The 21,283-nt window shown below is 40.4% G+C and overlaps 1 protein-coding gene across 2 annotated transcripts in view; it reads left to right on the forward strand.

Annotated features, from left to right (window-relative positions):
• Arhgap6 (Rho GTPase activating protein 6) overlaps nt 1-21,283 on the forward strand; it is a 468,763-nt gene that overhangs the window by 220,907 nt on the left and 226,573 nt on the right. The window contains exon 1 of one of the 2 annotated variants that reach the window (XM_074063389.1): nt 8,232-8,710. The exons of the other annotated variant lie outside the window; for it this stretch is intronic. Coding sequence (XP_073919490.1) covers nt 8,666-8,710 — 45 coding nt within the window. The 5' untranslated portion in view covers nt 8,232-8,665. Of the gene's footprint in view, nt 1-8,231; nt 8,711-21,283 lie in introns of those variants that run through there. 2 annotated transcript variants of the gene reach the window in all.

Consider the following 21,283-nt stretch of genomic DNA (forward strand, 5'->3'; position numbering starts at 1 on the left):
GTTTGTGTTTGTCTTGGAAGGTCCTATTTCTCCATCAATTTTAAAGGAGGTAGTAATCTTCATTGGCAGTTTTGTACTCTCATGGCTTCAAATATATTATTATATATTTTTCTGGCTTTTAGGTTCTTGCTGAGAGATCTGACATGTTTCTAATGAGTTTGCTTTTGTAAGTAAGTTGGCATTTTTCTCTCACAGATTTTGATATTTTTTTCTTTGTTGTATAGTCTTGACATTTTACCTCTAATGTGATACGGAGAGGTTCTTTTCTAGCTAGTTATGTCTGTTTGGAGTTCTAAATATCTGTACTTCAATGTCCATATATTTCCTTAGATTTGGGAGATTTTTTGCTACAATTTCATTGAATAATTTTCTATGCCTATAGTTTGTATCTCAGCCCCTTCTTCTAGTTCATAGACTCTTAGGTTTGGTCCCTTCATCATGCCCCAGTGTTTTTGAAAGTTGTGGTCATGTTTGTTTATGTTTTTCTTTATGGCTGTCAGAATATATTGTTGACCTTGTTTTAAATACCTGGCATTCTTATTTCTGCTTGATGTAGTCTATTGGCCAAGCTTTCCATTTGTGTTTACTGTGTTTTATTTGATTTATTGAGTTTTTCATTTGCCACATTTCCATTTTTTCCAGAATCTCAATGTCTTTGCTGAATTTCTCATTCATGTTGCTGACTTATTCATTAAGGTCATGACTTGACTTCAATACTTCATTCACATGTTTGTTTGAATTCACTTTGAGATCATTGATCATTCCTCAAACTAGACTTTTGAATTCATTTTCCAAAATTTCAACCATTTCAATATCTTTGGATTTGGAGGAGTTATGAGCTTTTGGAGAAATTATATTGCATTGTTTTATCATATTTACTATGTTTATACATTGAAATTTGTGCATCTGTTGGGATGGCATCTCTTTCAGTCTTTAAATTTTATTTTATGTTGGTCTTTTTAGTAGACAGCCTTCTCTTGTGGTTATGATCCACACTACCATTCAGAGGACAGAAAGCAGACAGCAGAAACTAAAACAATAATGCAAAACCAAACCAGGTATTTAAGTGTAGTAATAAAATGGAAACATTAACTATACTCCCTATAAGTTTAGAAAAAAGAAACTAGGAAACATATAGGATAAACTAAGAGTTTAAGAATTATTAAAACTAAATATCTTAAGCAATAAAAGAAGGGGCTAGGTAAAGGAAAAAAACAAGATACTAAAGAGAGGAATAGTGTGTGTGTGTGTGTGTGTGTGTGTGTGTGTGTGTTAAAGGTGTAAGAAGTAATAATGAAGAAGAACACAATTAAGTGCTGAGAAAGACAAAACAAACAGAAGCAAAATCAAGATACCACTAGTCATTAACACTTCTTCCTTGCTAAGGAGAAGATGGATTCCTCACTCTTAGGCTTATCTTTTCCAGTTTACTTTGTGTGTGTATATGTTGGTGGGGTGGAGGAAGGTGGAAAGGGGAGCCCTGTTTCATCTTAGAAGTTCAAACAATTCAGACCACAAAAGGTTTTTTGTAGGTTAAGCTCCATCCTGTCTCCTCTGCTGAGGTGAATTCCCATGCAAGAGCCACTCTCAAACTGCTCCCACCAGTTGAGTCCCAAGACTCCCCTTTCCATTGGATAATTTCTTTCCATTAATCTCTCTGATCTTCTGACAGTGTACAAAGGCAGTCTATGCTGGCTCGGCAAAGCATGGGCTCTGATTGATCCTGTGTTCCCTGGCCTTGCAGTTTTCTGCCTTGGCACCCTCACTTGTATTCATACAGAGCTGGTTTCTCTCCTGTGGGTGCGGATTGCACCTCACACTTCCCACAGGAGTAAACCTGTGTCTGAGTCTGAGTCTAAGTGACAACCAGTTTCCTCAGTCCACACTGATTCTCAGAGTGGTCACTCACTTAGCTGGTGTGTGTGGGTAGGCCTTTGGGGTTTGGAAATATAAAAAAAACAGGGTCTTCTGCATTTACTAGAAGACCTCTCCTAAGATGACTCCTCTTCATGGTGCCAGTGAGAAAGCTAGGGAGTCCAGGTGTCCCTTCTCCAGAATCTGCTTGCTGCAGAGTATGCAGATCTCTGATCTTAAACTTTTATTTTTGCAGAGTGTGAGCTTGTGCACCTATAGAGCTTCCCGAGCTTTCATTTTATCTTTTTCTTGCAGCCCACTACAGGCAATTTCCCCCTTCCCCACCACCATTTTACTTAACATTCTGTGTTAGGGTCTGTTAAATCTAAAGTTCAGTGTTTCTGGGTTTCACTTGGTCTTTAAATGCCCACTGTTTACTGGTGCCCATGCTTGCCTTTCTATACCACCAAACTGTCCCTCAGCCATCCACCTGATGTTTTGATTCAGATTCATGGAGACAAAGTGCTATTTGTCTCTAATCTGCCATCTGACTAAATGTGCAAAACAAGTTAATTAACAATGAAGTTAATCATACTTTCCTCACTTAGGGAGATCCGTATTATCTGTTTTCAAAGAGCTCTTGGAGAATTGTTATCATTTCAAATAATTTTTCCAGATCCTACAATGTTGGTATTGTCATGGACATTCTGCAGACTTTGGACATATGTAACACCCTACAAAAAAAAGAAGTTTGGGGTTGGAAGAGTGACAACAATAAAGTAGGAACATTAGATTATAAATATAAATGAAAAGTCATTGCTTGATTCTCAAACTGTTGCTGGAGGGATTGTGACCTCTTCCTTTTTTGCCTAATGACTCTTGAGTATAGCACTTATTTTAAAACATCTCTCTGTGAGTACTTTTTAAGGGCACTCTCTCTGGCTCCCTGGCACTGAGTAGCAATTCTTCAGTGAACATATTAGAATGGGACAAGCATGGCCAGAATGGGACAAATCAAGAATACCACATGGAATCTAATTGTTGGTTTACCCTCACCCTCTTTCATTTACCTTCTTTCCTTGCATTCTCCAATCACTACATTCTTGGCCCATGATCTTCTTTGTACTAGGTATTGAGGCTGCAGACAATATTAAAAGGTGTTTCCAGGGCATACTCCTCTACTATACTCTGCCTATCCTTCATGACTACAGCTTCAGGTACTGTTATTGGGACCACCAGGAATTCCTCATTCACTGGTCTTGGTACCATGTCTGTCTTAAGGCTGAGGGTTGTCTCATTAACTTATTTGGAGAAAGGGATAGGGTTGTTTTTTCTTCCTTGGACTGCTCCTAAGGAGTTAAGAGTAAGGGAAGAAATTATAACTATAGAGCAAAATGGTAATTTCTGAAGTGGCACACATATTTACAGTTTGTGCACTAAGATTCTCCCATCATATTGAACTTCTGCCTGGTGAAATGTCTTCCTTACAACATATAACCAGTATATCCTTTGTTCCTGTCTGTACATGTGGGTGAAACCAGCCATGGCATTACTGATGAGCTGGCAGGTCCTTGTTCATTTCTTGGAAATGTGATTTTGGACAAAGAGGGCGTTGAGCTACTTCCCAGCTCTTCTTCCTGATCCTGGAAGTTTGGTTTCTTCAATTTCATCTTTGTAACCCTGTGAAAAAAACCTAAACGAGAGTCAACTCTAAACTATGTTCAGTCTTTATATAAACTATGCTTGGTCTATTTATACAGTAGTGTAAATAAAGATTTTAATTAATACAGTCCGTTTGGAAAACTGTGGGGCACTATGCAGCAATGCTGAAGATATGCACGCCCATGACCCAGCAACTCTATTTCCAAGTTTCACCATATAAAAAGGCATGCACATGTGCATCAGGAGATATGCACAAAGATGTTTAAGCAGTGTGGTTTTCACTAGTACAAAATTGGAAAGACTGTAACTGCTCATTAGCAGTTAAGAGGATAAATTGTGATAGCCGCATACAGCAGACTACCAAACAGCAATGAGAATGAGCAAGCAACAGCTATATTTGGCAACATGGATAAACCTTAAAATATAGTGTCGAACAAAGAAGCCAGATAGAATAAAAACATATTTATGGATCTGTATATAGAAACTTAGAAAATAGGCAACACTAAACTCTAATATTTAAAATGTTATGGATGTAAAACTTCTTAAAAAGCAGCAGTTCTCTACCAGGAGTGATCCAATACCAGGGGGCAGCTGGCAATATCTGGTGACAGTTTGGGTTGTCATAATTGGGGTGGGGAAATAATACTGGCACCTACTGGGTAGAGGCCAGGAGTACTGGTAAACTTGCTATAATGCATAGGACTGCTCCACAACGAAGATTTATGTGTTCTCAAGTGTCAGCAGTGCTGGGGTTGAGAAACCCTGCTGCAAATGGGAAGCCAGGAAGTGAAGCCAAAGATAAGACTGTGTCTGCCACTGAAAGTGAGAAGGGTTTTATAATGTAGCTGAGGGACAATGTAGGTTTGGGGTGTTAGCAATATTCTACTCCTTAACTTGGGTAAAATTTAGATGGGTGAATGCTCTGTAATGATTCTGCACATTATATGTTATCAGTGTTTGCATTTCAAAACTGTTGAACTATGCTAAAGAGCTGGATTTCAAGGCTACTAGGATAGAAGAGTGTAGGCTGAGTTTCGGAGAGGATCTCATAGCCACTCTGTTAACAGTGTTGGGGCTGGGCTTCCCAGAAGGGCCCCATCTTCTGATCCTTAGGGTGTTTTGTTTTTATCCTCAGCTCTTCCTAAACTTTGAAGTTGAATTTGCTTTTACAAATTTAATTAACGTTTTTTTCTGAAAAAATTAATCACATTTGGTTGGCACCAAATATGGAAAATTCTAACTCAGCCTTTGAAAAGGCAGAGTAAACGCAAACAAGGATTTTAACGTAAGTGATCTGGAGAAAGGGCAATATTAGGTTTTGGAAATGCTGTGATGTTTGGGGACAGGAAGACATGGAAATTCTAATGCTAGCATGACACATACCTTTTCTCTTACAGGTGATACTGGTACAGTAACTCATAAACATTAGTTTTGAATCCCCACTGGGAAGACTTGTAAACATCAGAGATATTTATTTAAGAAAAGAGACTAACTCCAATGAAAGTGTTAGCCAAGTGGCCCTTAGCCAATGAATTGTATGAATTCCTGCCCATCTGAAGTGAGGTTTTAACGTTTCTTGTTCCCTTTTATCTCCATCACCCAAATGATTAAACCTGAATTTTGAAACCTTATGTTATGTTAATATATAGCTCAACTGACCTAGAACAACACCTGAGCATAGTGTGCACTTAAAAATATGTATTGAATACATGACCAAGCTAAAAAAAAGATAAGGAAAGAACACTTGGAAGTAGAGATGTGCAAATAAGAAATTTTGATTAGTGTTTAATACATAACTTGAATATGTTTAAATAGAAATAATGTGTGAGTTCAAATTATTTAAGGTTGAACAGACCTCTTAGAATCTGCACAATCTTTTAGTTTCTTTTTGAGCTCTGAGCAAATGGACTGAGAATTGAAGGGGAGGATGATTCTTTATAAGATGAATTTAGGAGTCTTTCCCCATCGACTTATAATTTATTTTCTTAGATGTTTTGTCCTATATCACAAAACACTTTTAACACAGAAAAAAACAATCCTATTACATTTGAAATTTTTATGCTAACTCAGAAATAACATTTTCTCCAGGGATATTCTGAAAGGTCAAAGTGATTCTAAAATGTAAGTATACCGGGAATGATGGATTCTTATATTAATGCAATGATGTAGTGACCTAATTCATTTTTCAAGGGCAGAATGAAAGCAAAATTTAAAGTGACCCATTTTTAAGAGACGAGCTGCTCAGAGGTAATGATCAAAAGACTACAGTGAAGGTTTTTAGCACCCAGGGACTCAGCGCACATTGTTTATATGAATCAATAATGAAAGTCTTGGTAGGGAAAGGGAGTTTTCACTTTGGGGGCCCAATGGGAAGCTTTGAACAGGTAGGGCAAAAAAATTCACAAGGCTGGAGAGTTCATCTTTCTGAATAGACCACAGTGAAACAAAAGTTCCTAAACCTAGTATGTCGTGATTATTACATCTCATCTGCATATATGTGCCCTCTTGAGATCACCCCAGCTGCAATTCTCTGAAAGTTACCAGGTGACAAAGCTGGTGTTGGTTCTCTGGTTTATTTTAAGAGGCCAATAGGAAAAGGGGAACAGGAACTAGAGAAAAGGTTAGTTCAAGAAGAATTAACCTAGAAGGTAACACCCACGCACAGGAAATCAATGTGAGTCAATGCCCTGTATAGCTATCCTTATCGCAACCAGCAAAAACCCTTGTTCCTTCCTATTATTGCTTATACTCTCTCTACAAAAAAATTAGAAATAAGGGCAAAATAGTTTCTGCTGGATATTGAGGGGGGGAGAGGGAGGGGGGCGGAGTGGGTGGTAAGGGAGGGGGTGGGGGCAGGGGGGAGAAATGAACCAAGCCTTGTATGCACATATGAATAATAAAAGAAAAAAAAAGAGTCTTTGATGACTTTGCTCTACAAGTTGTTTTCAGCAGCAGATGAGAGTGAAAGTAAAGAGAAGACTTCAGTGTGTGCCATTTTCCCAGCTCTGCCTGGACATGTCACAGAGCAGGGAAGGCTTCCAAAGGGAATGGGTGTTCTCTGTTCTCCCCCATAGAAAAGGAAAAGGAGACTTGGGCAAAGCAGGCTACAAGAGGAATGAGGGACTTGGACAAATATTTCAGTTGACTTTGAAGACAGGCAACATTCTGGTTGGAAGTTCCTTTTTTGGACAGGTGATTGATCTTAAATTTATTTTTATTTTTATTGCAGTGTAAAATACACATAGTAAATATATAAATTGCACCAATCTGAACTATATGGCACGATGGATGTTTACATATAAGTGTGCTTTAATAACTATCTTACAGACCAAGACAGAACATTTCCAGCACCACAGAAAGTTCCCTTGTACCTCCACCCCAGTCTATTACACCTCTGTACCCTACTGCTATTCTGAGTTCTATAGCCATGAATCACATTCACCTATTTCAGCTTGACATCTGAATTTCAGTTGTAAAATAAATAAATGGAATCTTACAGTTTGTAGTCTTGTGATTTCTTTCTCTATGTTTATGGGATTGATTTATGGTGTGTGCATTTTTCCTTTTTATTGCTGAGTAGTAGTCTATTGTGTACCTAGACAACAGTTGGTTTATGTGTACCAGTTGATGTACCTTTGGGTTGCTTCCATGGCGGGCAGTTATGCTTAAAGACTTATGAACATTCTAGTATATGATGAGGCCAGTTGCATTCCTTTCTCTATATATGCAGGAATGAATTGCTGGGTCAGAGGGTAGGCATGTGAGCAGCTTTAGTATGTCTAACCACACATGCTAAATGTGTGGTTAGATGAGTAGATGAACACCTGTGGCAGACTCCTCAGGATGCCTGTACCCCTGTGTTCATTCCAATTACGCTGCCAATTGTTTAAAAATAATTATAAGCCAGTGGACGGCTCAGTTCAAATAAATTGTGTTTGAGTACATACAGGGCCAGATCTTGTTTTTCCGGCCCCTCCTTCTGCAGTCCAGTATAGCAGAAACCTGAAGAATTGGAACAAGCCACCCCCAAAGCCATCTTCTAGGTCACAGCCACCATTTTTGGTCTTGAATTGATTGATGACATGGATCTGGAGTCTCCCTGTCTGCCCCAGACCCAGTCTTTGTCTGGGTTTAACTCATGGGAGGGATGAACACAAATCCCAGAATGCCGGAACTCAGAGGGAAGTGCGTGCTAAAAATGATCTGGTTTACTTGCATTTGCAATTAGAAATATATTTCTTCTATTTCCCAGTCTTTGCAATAATATCGCTTTCCGATTTGCACGTAAGAACTAAGACACAAAGCAGCTTCTCCAGCACTCCCTGCACCCCCACCGTGTTATATACTCAGATCCAACCCAGCTCCAAAACCAGATCTCAAGTTCTAGCAAATTCTCGAGGACTTCCCCCTTCAGCAGGGAACCCCACGCTGCCTGGGTCCTGAGAACTTGGTTAGCCCTAAGTGGCTGGCTGGGCCAGCCTCCAGCCCGGCCTCCTGGCCTCCACAGTTTCCCCACACAGCATTACTTCGTCCTTCTCAGTCCTGCCCGCTCCCAGGGCCCCGGCCTGGGGGACTCTCCTAAAAGAGGGTTTTCCAAAACTCCAAACTCCGCCCTCCCCGGGAGAAGGCTCCCAATCGCCTTGCAGCGTCCAGCCCGCACCTCCTTCAAAGTTAGTGAAAGTCTTGGAAACCCAGGCTCGCCTCCTCGCTGCTGTGTGTCCCAGCTCTGGGAGCCCAGGTCCGAGGGACCCCGGGAGGAACTGGTGGCAGGAGGCTGGAGCGTCTGCCTGCCTGACACCTGTCGTGGACGAGCTTGGTTGCTGCTGCCCCCAACAGCTGGCGGCGGCGGCAGCCACAGGGACCCGCCAGGAGCGGAAGGAATTAAACGCCCGCCCATCGCATCAGACTTGGCCGCTCCCTCCTCCTCCTCCCCCTCCCCCTTCCCCTTCGCCACCGCCGCCTCCTCCCGGTCCCCACCGGCTCCGCGGCGGGACGCTGTGCCAGGAGCGATTTGAACCACGTTCGGCTCGCACCAAGCAGGGCTCGCTCCCAGGGGCTGCTCTGAGATGGCAGTGAAGTAAGGGGACCTCAGAGAGACGTTGCGACCCTAGCTTGAGCCCGAGAGTCCGTTGCTTCACCAGACGGGGACATGGGGGACCCGTCGTACCGCGAGAAGCCGCAGCTGCACTACGCGGTGAGTGGCCCGGCGCGCGCAGAGGCGACAGGGGGCGCCACTTGGCCGGCATAGGAGAGGACAGTGCGGAGGTGATGGGATTCGTGGCTCTCCAGAAGTCCTCGGTTGGGGGGTGGGCGGGTGTGCCGGGGTACATGACTGAGTGCCACCTGCTTGAAAACTCAGCGGTGCTGCTTGCAGTCCCCTCGTAGGGGAGCCTCTGCACCCGGAGCCAGCATTCCTTCCACCTGCGCTGTGGTCATTGCGTGGAGAACCTCGGGCTGGACCCGATCGCCACCTGGCATGCTAGGGCTAAGAAATGGGGCTTCTGGAGCTTGACCAGCCTTAGATCAGACAGGCTGAAAGGACAAGACGGGAAAAGAGCTGGTCTGGAGTCAAGCCCACTTAACGATCTGAGTGTGTGGCGAGTGGAGTCCTGGAAGGGAAAAATGTCCCAAGGATCCATGAGGTGTACCCATTTTGCTCCTTGGAAATAGGGTGTGCATTTCCCTCCGAGATTTTAGGGGGACAGAATGTTGCCTGCTATCTGCTTAATATAAGAGGATGCCGGGGGTTCTTTTGCTGGACTCCTCTTTTTCCTCATGAAGGGTGACCTCGCCCTGTTGATTTAAATATTCCACAAATATTTGTTGGAGATCTACTGTGTGCCAGGCATTGTGCTGGGCCCTGTGTGTACTGCAGTGACTGAAACAGGCAAAAACCTCAAGGGGTTTGCTATTTCACGTCAATGACGAACCAAATCGGAATTCTAGATTAAGTCTATTTTGGGGCGGAGGGAGAAAAAAGAAAGAAGGAGGAAAAGAAAGTCATGTGAGGAATGAGCACTACTGCTCATTCTGAACACCTCTGCCAGGAAGGGACAGGCAGCAGGTTTAGCTTACTCCCGTCTTTGGCCATTTATTTTCCACATTTAAAATGTGTCATTTTGAGATGAGACATTGCAGTTGTTCTGGCATCTGGTAATTTATGGAGTTTTCCTTGACATGATTTTCACTGTTGAGATTGAACATTCTGACTGCCAACTTTAAAAACTGGAGGGAAGCAGACAAGACAGAAAATTGACAGGAATAATCAATATTTATTATACAGCAAAGAAAGTTCTGTCTGGAATTCACACCCTCCCAAGTCCACTCCACACATTAAAAAAATTTTTTTTTCAAGAAAGAAGTCAACGTAGACAGAGGTGATAGACTCAGGGGTCCAGGAACTGCCCCAGCTGGTTCAGGGTGCGGCCTGGCCGGTCCTGGATCAGTTGCAGGGCAAATGCAAGTCACTTTATTCCGCTGGAAAAATGAGGGCTTGAATTAGGAAATCCTTAGGGTCCCTTCCTAGGCCAACATCCCAGGAACTCAAGACAGCTCTGTCTCTGAAATGCCAAGTGAGGCACTTTATAAGTTCCTAATGCATGTTCATATTTTAGGGGACACTTATGGCTCAGAGTTTTACCATTTAAAGTGACATTATGTGTTTAATCAGTGTTTAACAAAGATTACTTTGCATGGAAGGAGCTCATGTGTGTGTTCCTTGTAACCACTGGACATGTACACCCCACCATGCTTTCCAGATTTTGAACTGTGTGCTGGTGCCCTTTGATTTGTGATCTGAGTCTGTTTATTCCATTCATAAGAGTAGAGGTAGGGAAAGAAAAGTGAGAACTGATTCCTTAATTAAAAAAAAATCTGTGTGTCTATTTATTCTATGAATGGTCATTGCCTTTATTGTGCAAATATATCCAACACATCACAAAAATTTTAAATGTTATTTTGATTCAGCTGTTTCATTCTCCTAAAATCATAAACTTAGAGCCAAGCTGATGGTAACGTTTCCTTGTGGGGAATCTGAAGATTTGCTGATGAAATAGCCCTTTGTATTAGCAAAGATCCTTGTGTACATCTATTTTGATTTAAGACTGAAAAAAAGAAGATTCCAGAAGGAATTTATTGGGATTTCACTTTATTCAGAGTCACTTGGGCACTCTGAATTTTCCTATGCATCCTTTAGTATGGTAAAGCAGCTGCATTCGGCAGCCTGGAATCAGTCACATGTGGAAAAAATATTCTTTACTAAGTATGACCTGTTGCTTTTCATATTAGCAGAGCCCTCAATGGCATAAGATCTAATGTTGCATTCTTTGTCTGCTTCCCTCATTTGGATTTTGATAATTCCAGAGCTTGTTTTCTTCTTCAACACAAATATTCCACTTACTTTGCTCAATATGGTTTTGTCCCCACTGTACAGTGGCTTGTGGTCTTCGGAGACTTTTGGGTTGTCTTCCTAGAAAAGAATGACCTCCCATGTACATCCTCTGACAGGGACAAATATTTAATGTTTTTCCTTCAGCACTTTTTCTTTTGCCCAAAGGCAGATTGCATTATAAGAAATCAGTGGCTCACATTTTATTCAATCAGCAAACATGTGTTGAGCATCTATTGTGTGCCAGGTATTTGATCAGTTTTCCAAAGAGACAGTTTTAACTAGTGGAAATCTTGAGTCCCTATGAGCATTTCACTCATCTTTTAAAATGGACATTAAGTATCACAGAAAGTAATATACACATACATAAGATAAGAGCACCCTGCATTTATATTATCAGTTACATTTTTTCAAAGTATAGTACAAAACGGTCTTCTTGTTTTATCATCACAACAAAAATGTGTGTTAGCGACTAATGCTCTCCAAACCATTCCTCTCACAGTTTTCCCATATTTAGTTTATAGCTACTCCATCCTTCCAGCTGGGTGTTGTCCCTGACACCTCTGGGTGACTTGGTGAGATTTGCATTTGAGAAAGAAAGTGTGCTCTGGTTCCCAACACGGAGTCAGGGGTGAGGAGGAGGCAGAGCATATCCTGGTGTTTGGACCCAAGAGAGATACAAGACCTGTACTAGATGGTAGCTGGGAAGAAGGTTGAGAGCAGTTGGTATATTGGAGAGGCGCTTAGGATGTTGAACCAGCCAGCTTTAGTTTGGGTGGGTGTATAGGGGGACAGAGATGAAAGTCAAGGTGACACGACTGAATCAGTGGTGTTCTGGCTACACCTTTAGGAAACTAAACTGTAGGTCATCATAGTATTGCCCTTGTTGTTACTGTCTTAAACAAATTACAAAGTATTTTAACACAGTCTGGGTCATTTCCCCAAATCCAATTGGTAGGTTAGGTAGGTTTTCGGTTTCCTGGTTTGAGGAAATCCAAAATCAAGGCAGTAGAGTTCAAAATGGCACAAGAAGAGTTGATGACAGAACCAAGAGTTTTATATAGGTGTCTTGACCCCACAGTGCTCTTCTGAATCATTTAGATGGTTGAAATAGTTGAGCCCAATTATCTCTCTCCCCATACTCTCTGTCACAGTAACAAACTATCAGCCAAATGCCCCAGGGCTTTCAGTGACTTAATGTGACCATCCATAGTATCAAATCACATGGTAAAGTAGTTCTTTAATTTGACTAATCTAGACAAAAACAAAAAATTAAATACCCATTAAGTTCAATATCCTTATGTCTTTGTCAAGTCATTAAAAAATGTAGATTAAAAGCTTGGCTCAGTGACTTCTTGGGACCCTAGAAGGTTTGCTTTTGTCTCCTGATGCCTCAACCTATGTTCATCCTCAGCTGAGGCAGTCCACAACAAAAGATTCTGGACTGGCACCATTCACTTCTCTCTCTCTCTGGCAGGTGAAACACTCAGTGGGGGTAGTCATGGGTGTGTCTTGTTCCTGCTCTCATCCTACACCTAGCAGAGTGCTGGGAACCCAGTAGGTGCTTGATGAATATGTGTTGAATAATTGCATGGATCAGTAGATGGGACTTAGTTTTGGAAACCCCATGTTCCCCATTCTCTTCCCTTATACTTGGCTGACTTCTGAGTTCCTCCATTGCTGACTTCACTTCCTGTTTGCTGCGGTCACCCCATCATCTGTACTTTTAACCACAACCTCATAATCAGATGCTGACTATACCCGGTTCTACTTAATCCCTCCCTGAGGAGACCACCAGAAGGATTAAGCCACTTACCTGACAGAGAGCTTCTTTCCATCTAGAATGACTGAGGTCTTAGTATGCAAGTTTCCACGTTCAGTTTTCAAAGTCTTTGAAGTCATTATGTTCACTTAATAATTCACTGATGTTGAATACAAGATACTCGTTGGTAATTCTGAAGATACAGGAACTGGGCACTGCTGCAGACCTGTGCTGATAAGAATTGGTTATCGTCCATCAGTGCTGCCACTGGGCACAGCTTACAAATGCAGCACATATCACTATTGGTTTAGCATTGTCTCCTCATAAAAGGAAGAAATGGGAGACTACTAAATTCCCTTAATTAACACCGGTATTCATTGTGACTACCTTGTCTAACCTCTCCCCCTTCCAGTATGGTTATTTTTCTGCTACAGCCAGAATCTTTCTTGGATGGAAGCCCCATCATCTTAGAGACACCCATCATCTCCTATCTTCAAACTACCCATTAAATACCACTGGAATTTGATAAATAATCAGATTCCTGTTGGGTGTTCCATAAAAGATATCTGCCAATCATTTGAAAACAAATATCACATTTTGCCTAGTCTTTTCTGGTGATAACTTTCTGTTATTTATTTTTTCTGTTCTCCACATTGTGATACCCTGGGCTAGATGCACTTGGCTTTCAATTTGGCTGTGATGGTGTTGTCCAGTCCTAAAGAGTCTTCACTGGGTTCTTGATTTTTCACTTCCCCTTCACCTGTATCATTCTCAGATGTTCCCATCTCAGTAAACAGTTGGCTACCCTTATGCCCAGTGTCATCTTTCAAAAAGAAAAGAAATACTAAAATTTCAGTGCTTAGCTCTCTCTCATTTGTTTCTATTATACTTAGAATAATATCTTCATGATAAATTGACAAATGCAATTAATTTAATATCTTTTCATATACTTTCTCTTTTCAGACTTTCTGGCTTCTAACCTTATTTTCAAAAGATAATTTTCCTGATTTAGCTCTCTGCCTCCTGCTACCCTCTCCCAGCTTACTATTGCCTGGACACATTAGTGCCCTTTCTATTCTGCAAAAGTGACCATCTCTTTCCTGCCTGAGGCCTTTGTACTTGCTGTTCCTTCTGCCCAGAATGTTCTTTGTTTGGCACGTTCTTTTGCATCCTTCGGACTGTAGAAAAAATGTTACCTCCACTGACTGCTGTCTCCAAAATGCCTCTGACCTCACTCAGTTACCTTTGATCAGATCACATGGACTGCTTACCTTCATTATTTGCATCACTACTTGGTATGACATTATTTATTCATTATTTGTCTCCCCAGACTGGGGTGCAAGTTTAATCAGGGCAGTGACTCAATAATACTTTTCCCATCATATCCCCACTGCCTACAGCAGGCTCTAGCACAGGGTAGGCAACCAATGAATATTTGAGTGGGTTGATCTGGTTTCTTGGGTGTTCTTATCTAGGTTACACCAAATTAACTCTTCCTCAATTGATGATTGGGGTTAGAGAGTGAGAGGAGACTGTACAAAATATTGCCTTCAGGATTTCACCTAATCCTTGACAAATGAGACTCTCTAAGGACTAGACTTGGAATCAATAATTTGAAAAAGTATTGAAGATGGTTCTGATATCAGCCATGTTTGGAAAGCTCTGATTAATTTACATGGTGAACCACTTACTATTCAAGCAAGCAAGCATTCAAATCTGGCAAAGCTAGGATCCAGTGGCAAAGTGGATCCAGACGGTGCAATATGTACTTCACCCCAGGTGACTGAAGTAGTGGAGTACAGATGTTCAGAGAGGTCCTTTGTGTTATAATTTACTGTTCATTTCAGCTGAACCTTCTAAGTATATTGGAGAATAGGAAAGCTTCATGTATATATTGTGGTCTGGCAGTATGTCCCTCAATTTCCATTTTAAAAATAAATTAATCCAGTGGTTCTCAAACAGGGAGCTTTAGGCAATGTCTCAAGGCACTTTTGTTAGTCACAACTGACAAGTGTTGTCCCTTAGCTTCTAGTATATAATACCTGAGGTGCTGCTATACATCCTACAGTGTACAGCACAGCCCAACAAGGAATTGTCCAGTCCCAAATGTCAATAGTGCTGAGATCCAGAAGCTCAAGCTGAGTTGTGTCTTTACAAATGTCGAAATTTTTGATGGTTTTTGAGAATCATTCTGTATGGCATGTTCTAAAATACATGATACATATTTCCCAGTGAGCTACCTTTGCTATGTATGAGTCACAATTATAAGTAGCATGTTTTGCACTGGGCAAGGATTACTCTGAGAAGGGTGTTGTGGTCATCCAAGAAGCCTTAACACCTTGGGCTCTTCACTTCTTCACTCATCCATGCCGATGCTCTTTCTAATCTTGGGTTTAAAAAATGTTTCCTGTTGGGTGTGGTGGCTCATGCCTGTAATCCTAGCTACTCAGAAAGCTGAGATTTTGGAGGATCACAGTTTGAGGACAGCCTGGGCAAAAAGTATGTGAGACTTTCATCTCAACCAATAAAAGCTGGATGTGGTGGCACATGCCTGTCATTCCAACTATAATGGGAAGTGTAAAATGAGAGGATTGTGGTCCAGGCAAAAAGTGAGATCCTATCTAAAAAATAACCGTAGGAAAATGGGTTGATGGTATGGCTGAAGAGTTAGAGTGCCTGTCTAACAAGAGTGAAGCTCTGAGTTCAAACCACAGTATGAGCCAAGAAAATGTTTTCTGTCTTCTCTCTTCCCAGTCAGATGTTAGCTAACTTCCTGGTGTATTAACATCTAACAGCCTTGTCTAGCTTACTACCTCTGTTCTGACTTAGCTGGAATGTCAGTTTATCAAATCTGATAGGCCCGGGTCTAAAATTAGAAGTTATAATCTCCAAATGAGGACATGAAGGATTCTCAGAAAACTTCCATAGGTGGACATCAGATCTACAACTGTTTGAAAGTGAGGTTGCCTCCTTCTTTCCCACTGGTTGAAGATTTGATGTAGACCTGTTTGCTCTGGGGACAGTGCAAGAGACACTGAAAGAAACACAAAAGGAAGGAAGAGGTTGCCAATGAGTCCCAGCTCTTCTTTTTCAATCCCATTAAGGTTAAAAATCTCCTGAGGAGGCCAGGGAAGAAGGTGGTTGGTGGTCTATCTGTTCTGCCACTGTGGGGGCCATTTCTGTACTCCTGGCAGCATCACTGAATGCTAATTTGCACAGCCTGTTTTAGGTTGTAAACTTTAAAATGATGGGGGAGTGAATAGGTTTAAAGATCTTACTTGCCAAATTTTATACTGCAATCACTTATGTTTCCAAACGAATACAATTAATTTAGCATCTTTTCATATACCTTCTCTCTTCAGATTTTCTGGTTCTAACCTTATTTTCAAAAGGTCATATTTCTAATTTATTTTATTTCTAAATAAAAAAAACTTAAAGATAGACAAATAAAACAACAAGGACTGCCACCAATTATTGCATGGGACTACCTTCTTTATCTATATGATAACTACTTGGAAGTATAAGGTTACTTTGTTCATTCAAATATGGTTGTTGTTACCAAGGGACCTCTGATTTCCTTGAAAGATGCTGTGACCCCTTGAAATGAAAATCCATTAGGATTTTTCTTCCCTTCTTGGCTGATATATTTTTAGAAGTTTTGTAATTGAAAACATTTTTATAGTAAATTTTAAGTGTTCGGGGTGTCGGCTAAATAGGATTTTTGAAATGAAGTTTTTAGAAGAATTTGGAGTTATAACTCTAGGAGAAAGTTGCTATGGGAACAGCAACAGAAGTTTAGATGAATAAACTTTAAAAATATTTTTTGAATGACCCCTTTCTGCAGCTGACTAAAATATCTGGTAAAGCTATTGTCTAAGTCACTCCAAGTACAATAAAGAAGAGAAAAGCATCATTGCCAGCTGGGGAGGACCTCGGCTCTTATTTCCTGAGCATCCTTATGCCTGGTGGGTGCTGCTCCACAGCCATAAATCCCTGGACCTTGTTCTAGGTCCCTAGCATGGTGGTGTCACTTTAATTATTCCCAAAGAGTAATCATAGTTTAGTAAAGTAATGGAATATTGGGTTTGCTAGATGAATTTGGAAAATGGCAACATCTTATTTCTGTGAGTATGCACATGACTTTCAACAATACAATTAGTGTTATGATAGTATTTTGATATTCTGAGAAAAATGTAAAACATAGTCTTGACATTTATCTCAAAAGATAAGGCACCCTTCCTCCTAATTTAGGTATGGATTAATAGAGAAGAGCTTAATGTCAGTTAAAATCCAAACAGAAAATAGACAAAACCCTCAAAAAGGCTTAACTTAAAGAGAAAGACATTACTGGTGTGTTGGCAAATTTACGGGGTCCCACAAAAGGTGGTGAGGCAGCCAGTGATTATCAATGTGGAATGTTGCCAGGGAGGGAGCAGTGGTACCAGAACCCACTGACTGAGCATTGGCTGAATGGTTACCAACGATGTGTCCAGGGAGGACTTTAACAGGACAGATGCTGGAGAAGCAGAGATAGATTGGAGCAATCCACCCTATGACTCCTAGGCCTTCTGTTTGCCCATCTCCTTCTAGCACTAAGCCCACAAATCCAATAAGATCAGTGTGGCAAGACAGGGACCAGCACATAGAAGGGGCAATGCTGCTTCATTTTATTGTGTGTGGCAGGAGGAGGGTGTTGACAGAATCATCCCAAGCATGTGCAATCTTGTTTGCGGTTTGCTTGCATTATGAAAGACCCTAAATTCCTAAGTATCTAAAAGACTCCCAAATTGCTTAAAATGCCTCTTCTCCCTCCCTATAGATTATTTTAATTACCACATTTAGACTAGTCATTTGCTATGCCAACTCCACCCATATGTAGCATACATGCCTGCAAGGATATTCATATTATAAATGTATTAAAGGACCTAATCTTCACTTAGAAGATATTGATGTTTTACATCTATAGTATTTAAACTCCATACTCAATTCAAGAGTGGTCTGGTGTAAGTGTATTAATGGATGTGAGAACTACAGTCAATAATTTTTCCCTTTAAGCTCATGAGAGCAATCTTATATAATTTACTTTACAAACAATGAAAAGGGAAGACTTGGTTTAGTTTTTACTGGTTGATAGGTAAAGGGTTTTTACCCTGAAAGTTACACAGCAACACAAATCTACTAATCTGTGCTTGACTGAAAAGTGATTGTTATTTAATCTCTGCTGCTTAAGGAATGGTTGCAACTGAAGACTGCAGCTGAATTGCCCTGTGTGTAGCCCAGTTAATTTGACAAAGATTAAACTATCTTCATTGCAGAAAATGCCTCTCATTCTTAAGTTAGTGTCTCCTGAGGCCCCTGTGTACCCACTTTTGTAATACCTATCTTGCTTGTAATTCCTTTTTTGAAGACCATATTCCTGATAAAAGTAGAAAATTCAAAAAGGCAGAGATCAGAATCTTGGACCATATAGTGATTCTATACCCTTGGCCACTTGTAGCATGTACCTGATGCTTAGTATTCGCTTGTGTTTCAATGAAATTAACCAATGATTCGAAACTCTTGTAGGCTCCTAGAAATATTTAGTCTGACAGTAATGATTACCAATATGTATTGGATATTTTCCATGAGTCCTACATAATCTACATATATTATCTCACTTAATCCTTAAAAGGACACTGAAAGAGGTGTGGAAACTGAGGCATCAGTCTTTATCTGTTTCAGGGTCACACAGCTAGTAAGTAATCAAGCTAGGACTTAAATCCTTTTCTGTTCCTTTGACTACCAAGTCTGAACGGTTGAGCTTCTCCATGGCAAACTGTTAAGGCTTGGGATGCCAACTTTCAGGTAATGCTTTTCAAAGCTTTTCATTTAAAAATAGTAATAATAATAGTTATACTGACCTTAGCTCATACCACATCCCTAATCTAGACAATCACTAATCTGTTCTCCATAAGATGACACCTTTTAAATTACTCCCTGCTGTCTCTATTAGTCATTTATGCCCCAAAGTTCCTGCAACATTGTAGGAGAAAGTAAGATGAATTGATAATGAGATCAGACAGCATTTGAGTGTACTCCTTGTCAGCAATACGTATACAACCAGAAATAAAGAACTTCCTGTTTGGTATTTTCAGTTGAGTGTTGTAATCTTATAATTCTGACTCCTGTGTTTTCACTAGGAAAGTGCTTTTGATTGAAACATGGCAGTTTAGCCTTGCTTGAATGCTCCACACCCCCTCTTTGAATGGCCATTCTAATGGATCATCCATTTCAGGAATGCTACCATTTGGTTGAACTTGCAGCAGCCTGGAAAAAGTACATGAGAGCTGGCACTCTGCCCTCATCATGGTTTTCCAAAAGTATTTATGAACAAGCATAAACACAAGTTGTACATGGATTTGCAGAGGAGCTGGGGGAGCACTGCGGTGACACAAACCCTGGCATTTATTGCACACATGAATTCTCATTCATTCATCTCTAAGGGAGTGGCAGTTCATAGACCTCTCTTGGGGAAAAGTTTGACCCTTATCAAGATGAACTGGTCCAAAAAACCTGTAATAGCTGTTTTTTTTTTCAGGATAGCTGCAGAGTGAAACCTTATCATTGGGACACAGTTATAAAGACTTCCTGCATTTATTTGGTTCCCACCATTAAAAAAAAAGCTGTCAAAAGTGCTGATGCTGTCTGATTCTGTAAACATAGGCACACTCTTACTGGATGCTTTGATTAGTGCACTTCCATTATATGATTATGCCTTGATCTATATTTGAAAAAGAATATTTTTTAGAACCTAGATGTATTGACCCTAGCCTACTACTTATAACCAGGTAGGCAGATAACACCTCCATGTTGATACTAAGCATCACCTATCAAAAACATTTGTAACATGCTTTCTTGTAGGGAGACTAAGGAGAGCCTAGATTGAGAGAACCATGGAGTGTTTCTTGAGATCTTTGCACTGGGGTGCACTTTTTTTTATTTGGGTAATGGTAATCACTAGAAGGGAGTAAACTATAGAACTTGCATGTGTGCACATAGGCACACAGACATAGGAAATGGTGCTTTACTTTGTAGCTCTGTTGTCTAAAATGTAGATTAGTGTCTATCTGTTAAGCTATTGTCTCACAAATGCTGTGTAACAAACTACTCTGACATTCAGTGGTTTAAAACAACCATCATACATCCTCATGGATTGGTGGGTCAGCTGGGTTGGCTTATCTAGGCAGAGCTCAGCTGTTTAACCCAAGGTCCAGCAGTCAGTCCCAGAAAACATGGCTCTTCTCTTAGTTCGGCTTCTTGTGTATGTATTCCAGAACCCTGGCTGGTGGTGCAGTCTGGAGAAGCACAGTGATGGCAGAGGCACAAGATGTCAAATGGAGTTAACCAAGGAAGGCAGGAATCTCCTCACACTGTTGTCTCCTTCCACCTGCCATTAGCTAAGGCTAGTCACATGCCCAAGCCTAATGTTGATGGGTGGAGAAATGTACTCTTTACATAAAGAGGCTGTAAGAAAGGTGTGAGTGCAGAGAAGGGTGTAGAAATTTGTTCCCTGTATCACAGTTTAATTGAATTCTCTTGAGGCACTGATGTTTTAGATCAGTGTCTATAGATCCCAATGTTTTTCTTCCGACTTAGTGAGTTTTTCCTATAATGGATGTCAATATATATATCTCATGATGACCTAATTATATTACAAAGGTAGGATTTTGGGCTCTTCCCATTGATACCTGTCCCCTAAAATCCACAATAGTTGTATGCGGCTAGATATTAAAGGAATATTATAGAAATAGACTGAATGATATTCATGTTTAAGCAGAATTATAGTGTTTCCTGTTTCCTTGGCTTTAGCAACTTCTGTTTCTCAAACTAGCAAAAGTAAAACATTCAGAGTCACCTCCCTACAGATGTTTCAAAATTTATCGTTAATTAACAAACATAAATTGTACATATTTATGATGCGCATTTGATGTTTTTAAATATGTATGCATCGTGGAATATCTAAATCAAGATAATTAACATCCATCACCGCATATACCTTTTTTTGTGGTGAGAGCACTTAAAATCCGTTCTCTTAGTTTTTCAGTATATAATATGGTCATTGTTTAGTACAATAGATAGATTTCTTAAATTTCTTCCTTCTTTTTAACCAAAATTTTGTATCCTTTGAATAACAACTCCCTGGAGATTTTTAATTTGTTTCTATTTACTAGTGTCACTTAAGTTTCTTTAAATAAATAAATTTGGCTCCTTTAAAACTTAAAGGGAATTATGGATAGGATGGAAAAGTAACAACTGGAAAAATATATTAATATGTTAGGACAAGGAAATCAGAGGCAATGTTTGACAATTAGATGGCTAATTTTGATCAGTTTTGATATGTAAATGGGTAAGATAAATTAAAAATAACAATAAACACATAAAATCTCTCCTCTCTTTGAAGTCAAAAAACCTTTGCCTGTCTTCTTCCATTGTATTACCTTAATTGGACATGTGCCAAATCCTGCTGTTTGGTTCAGTCTGTTCTGTATGTGATCATGACTAGGAAAACATCTCTAATATTGCAGTAGCTTGGTTGTTAAATCAGGGGTCAGCAAATTGTGACCCATGGACCGATCCAG

The sequence above is a fragment of the Castor canadensis genome, chromosome X (assembly GCF_047511655.1).
Source record: "Castor canadensis chromosome X, mCasCan1.hap1v2, whole genome shotgun sequence".
Lineage (NCBI taxonomy): Eukaryota > Metazoa > Chordata > Mammalia > Rodentia > Castoridae > Castor > Castor canadensis.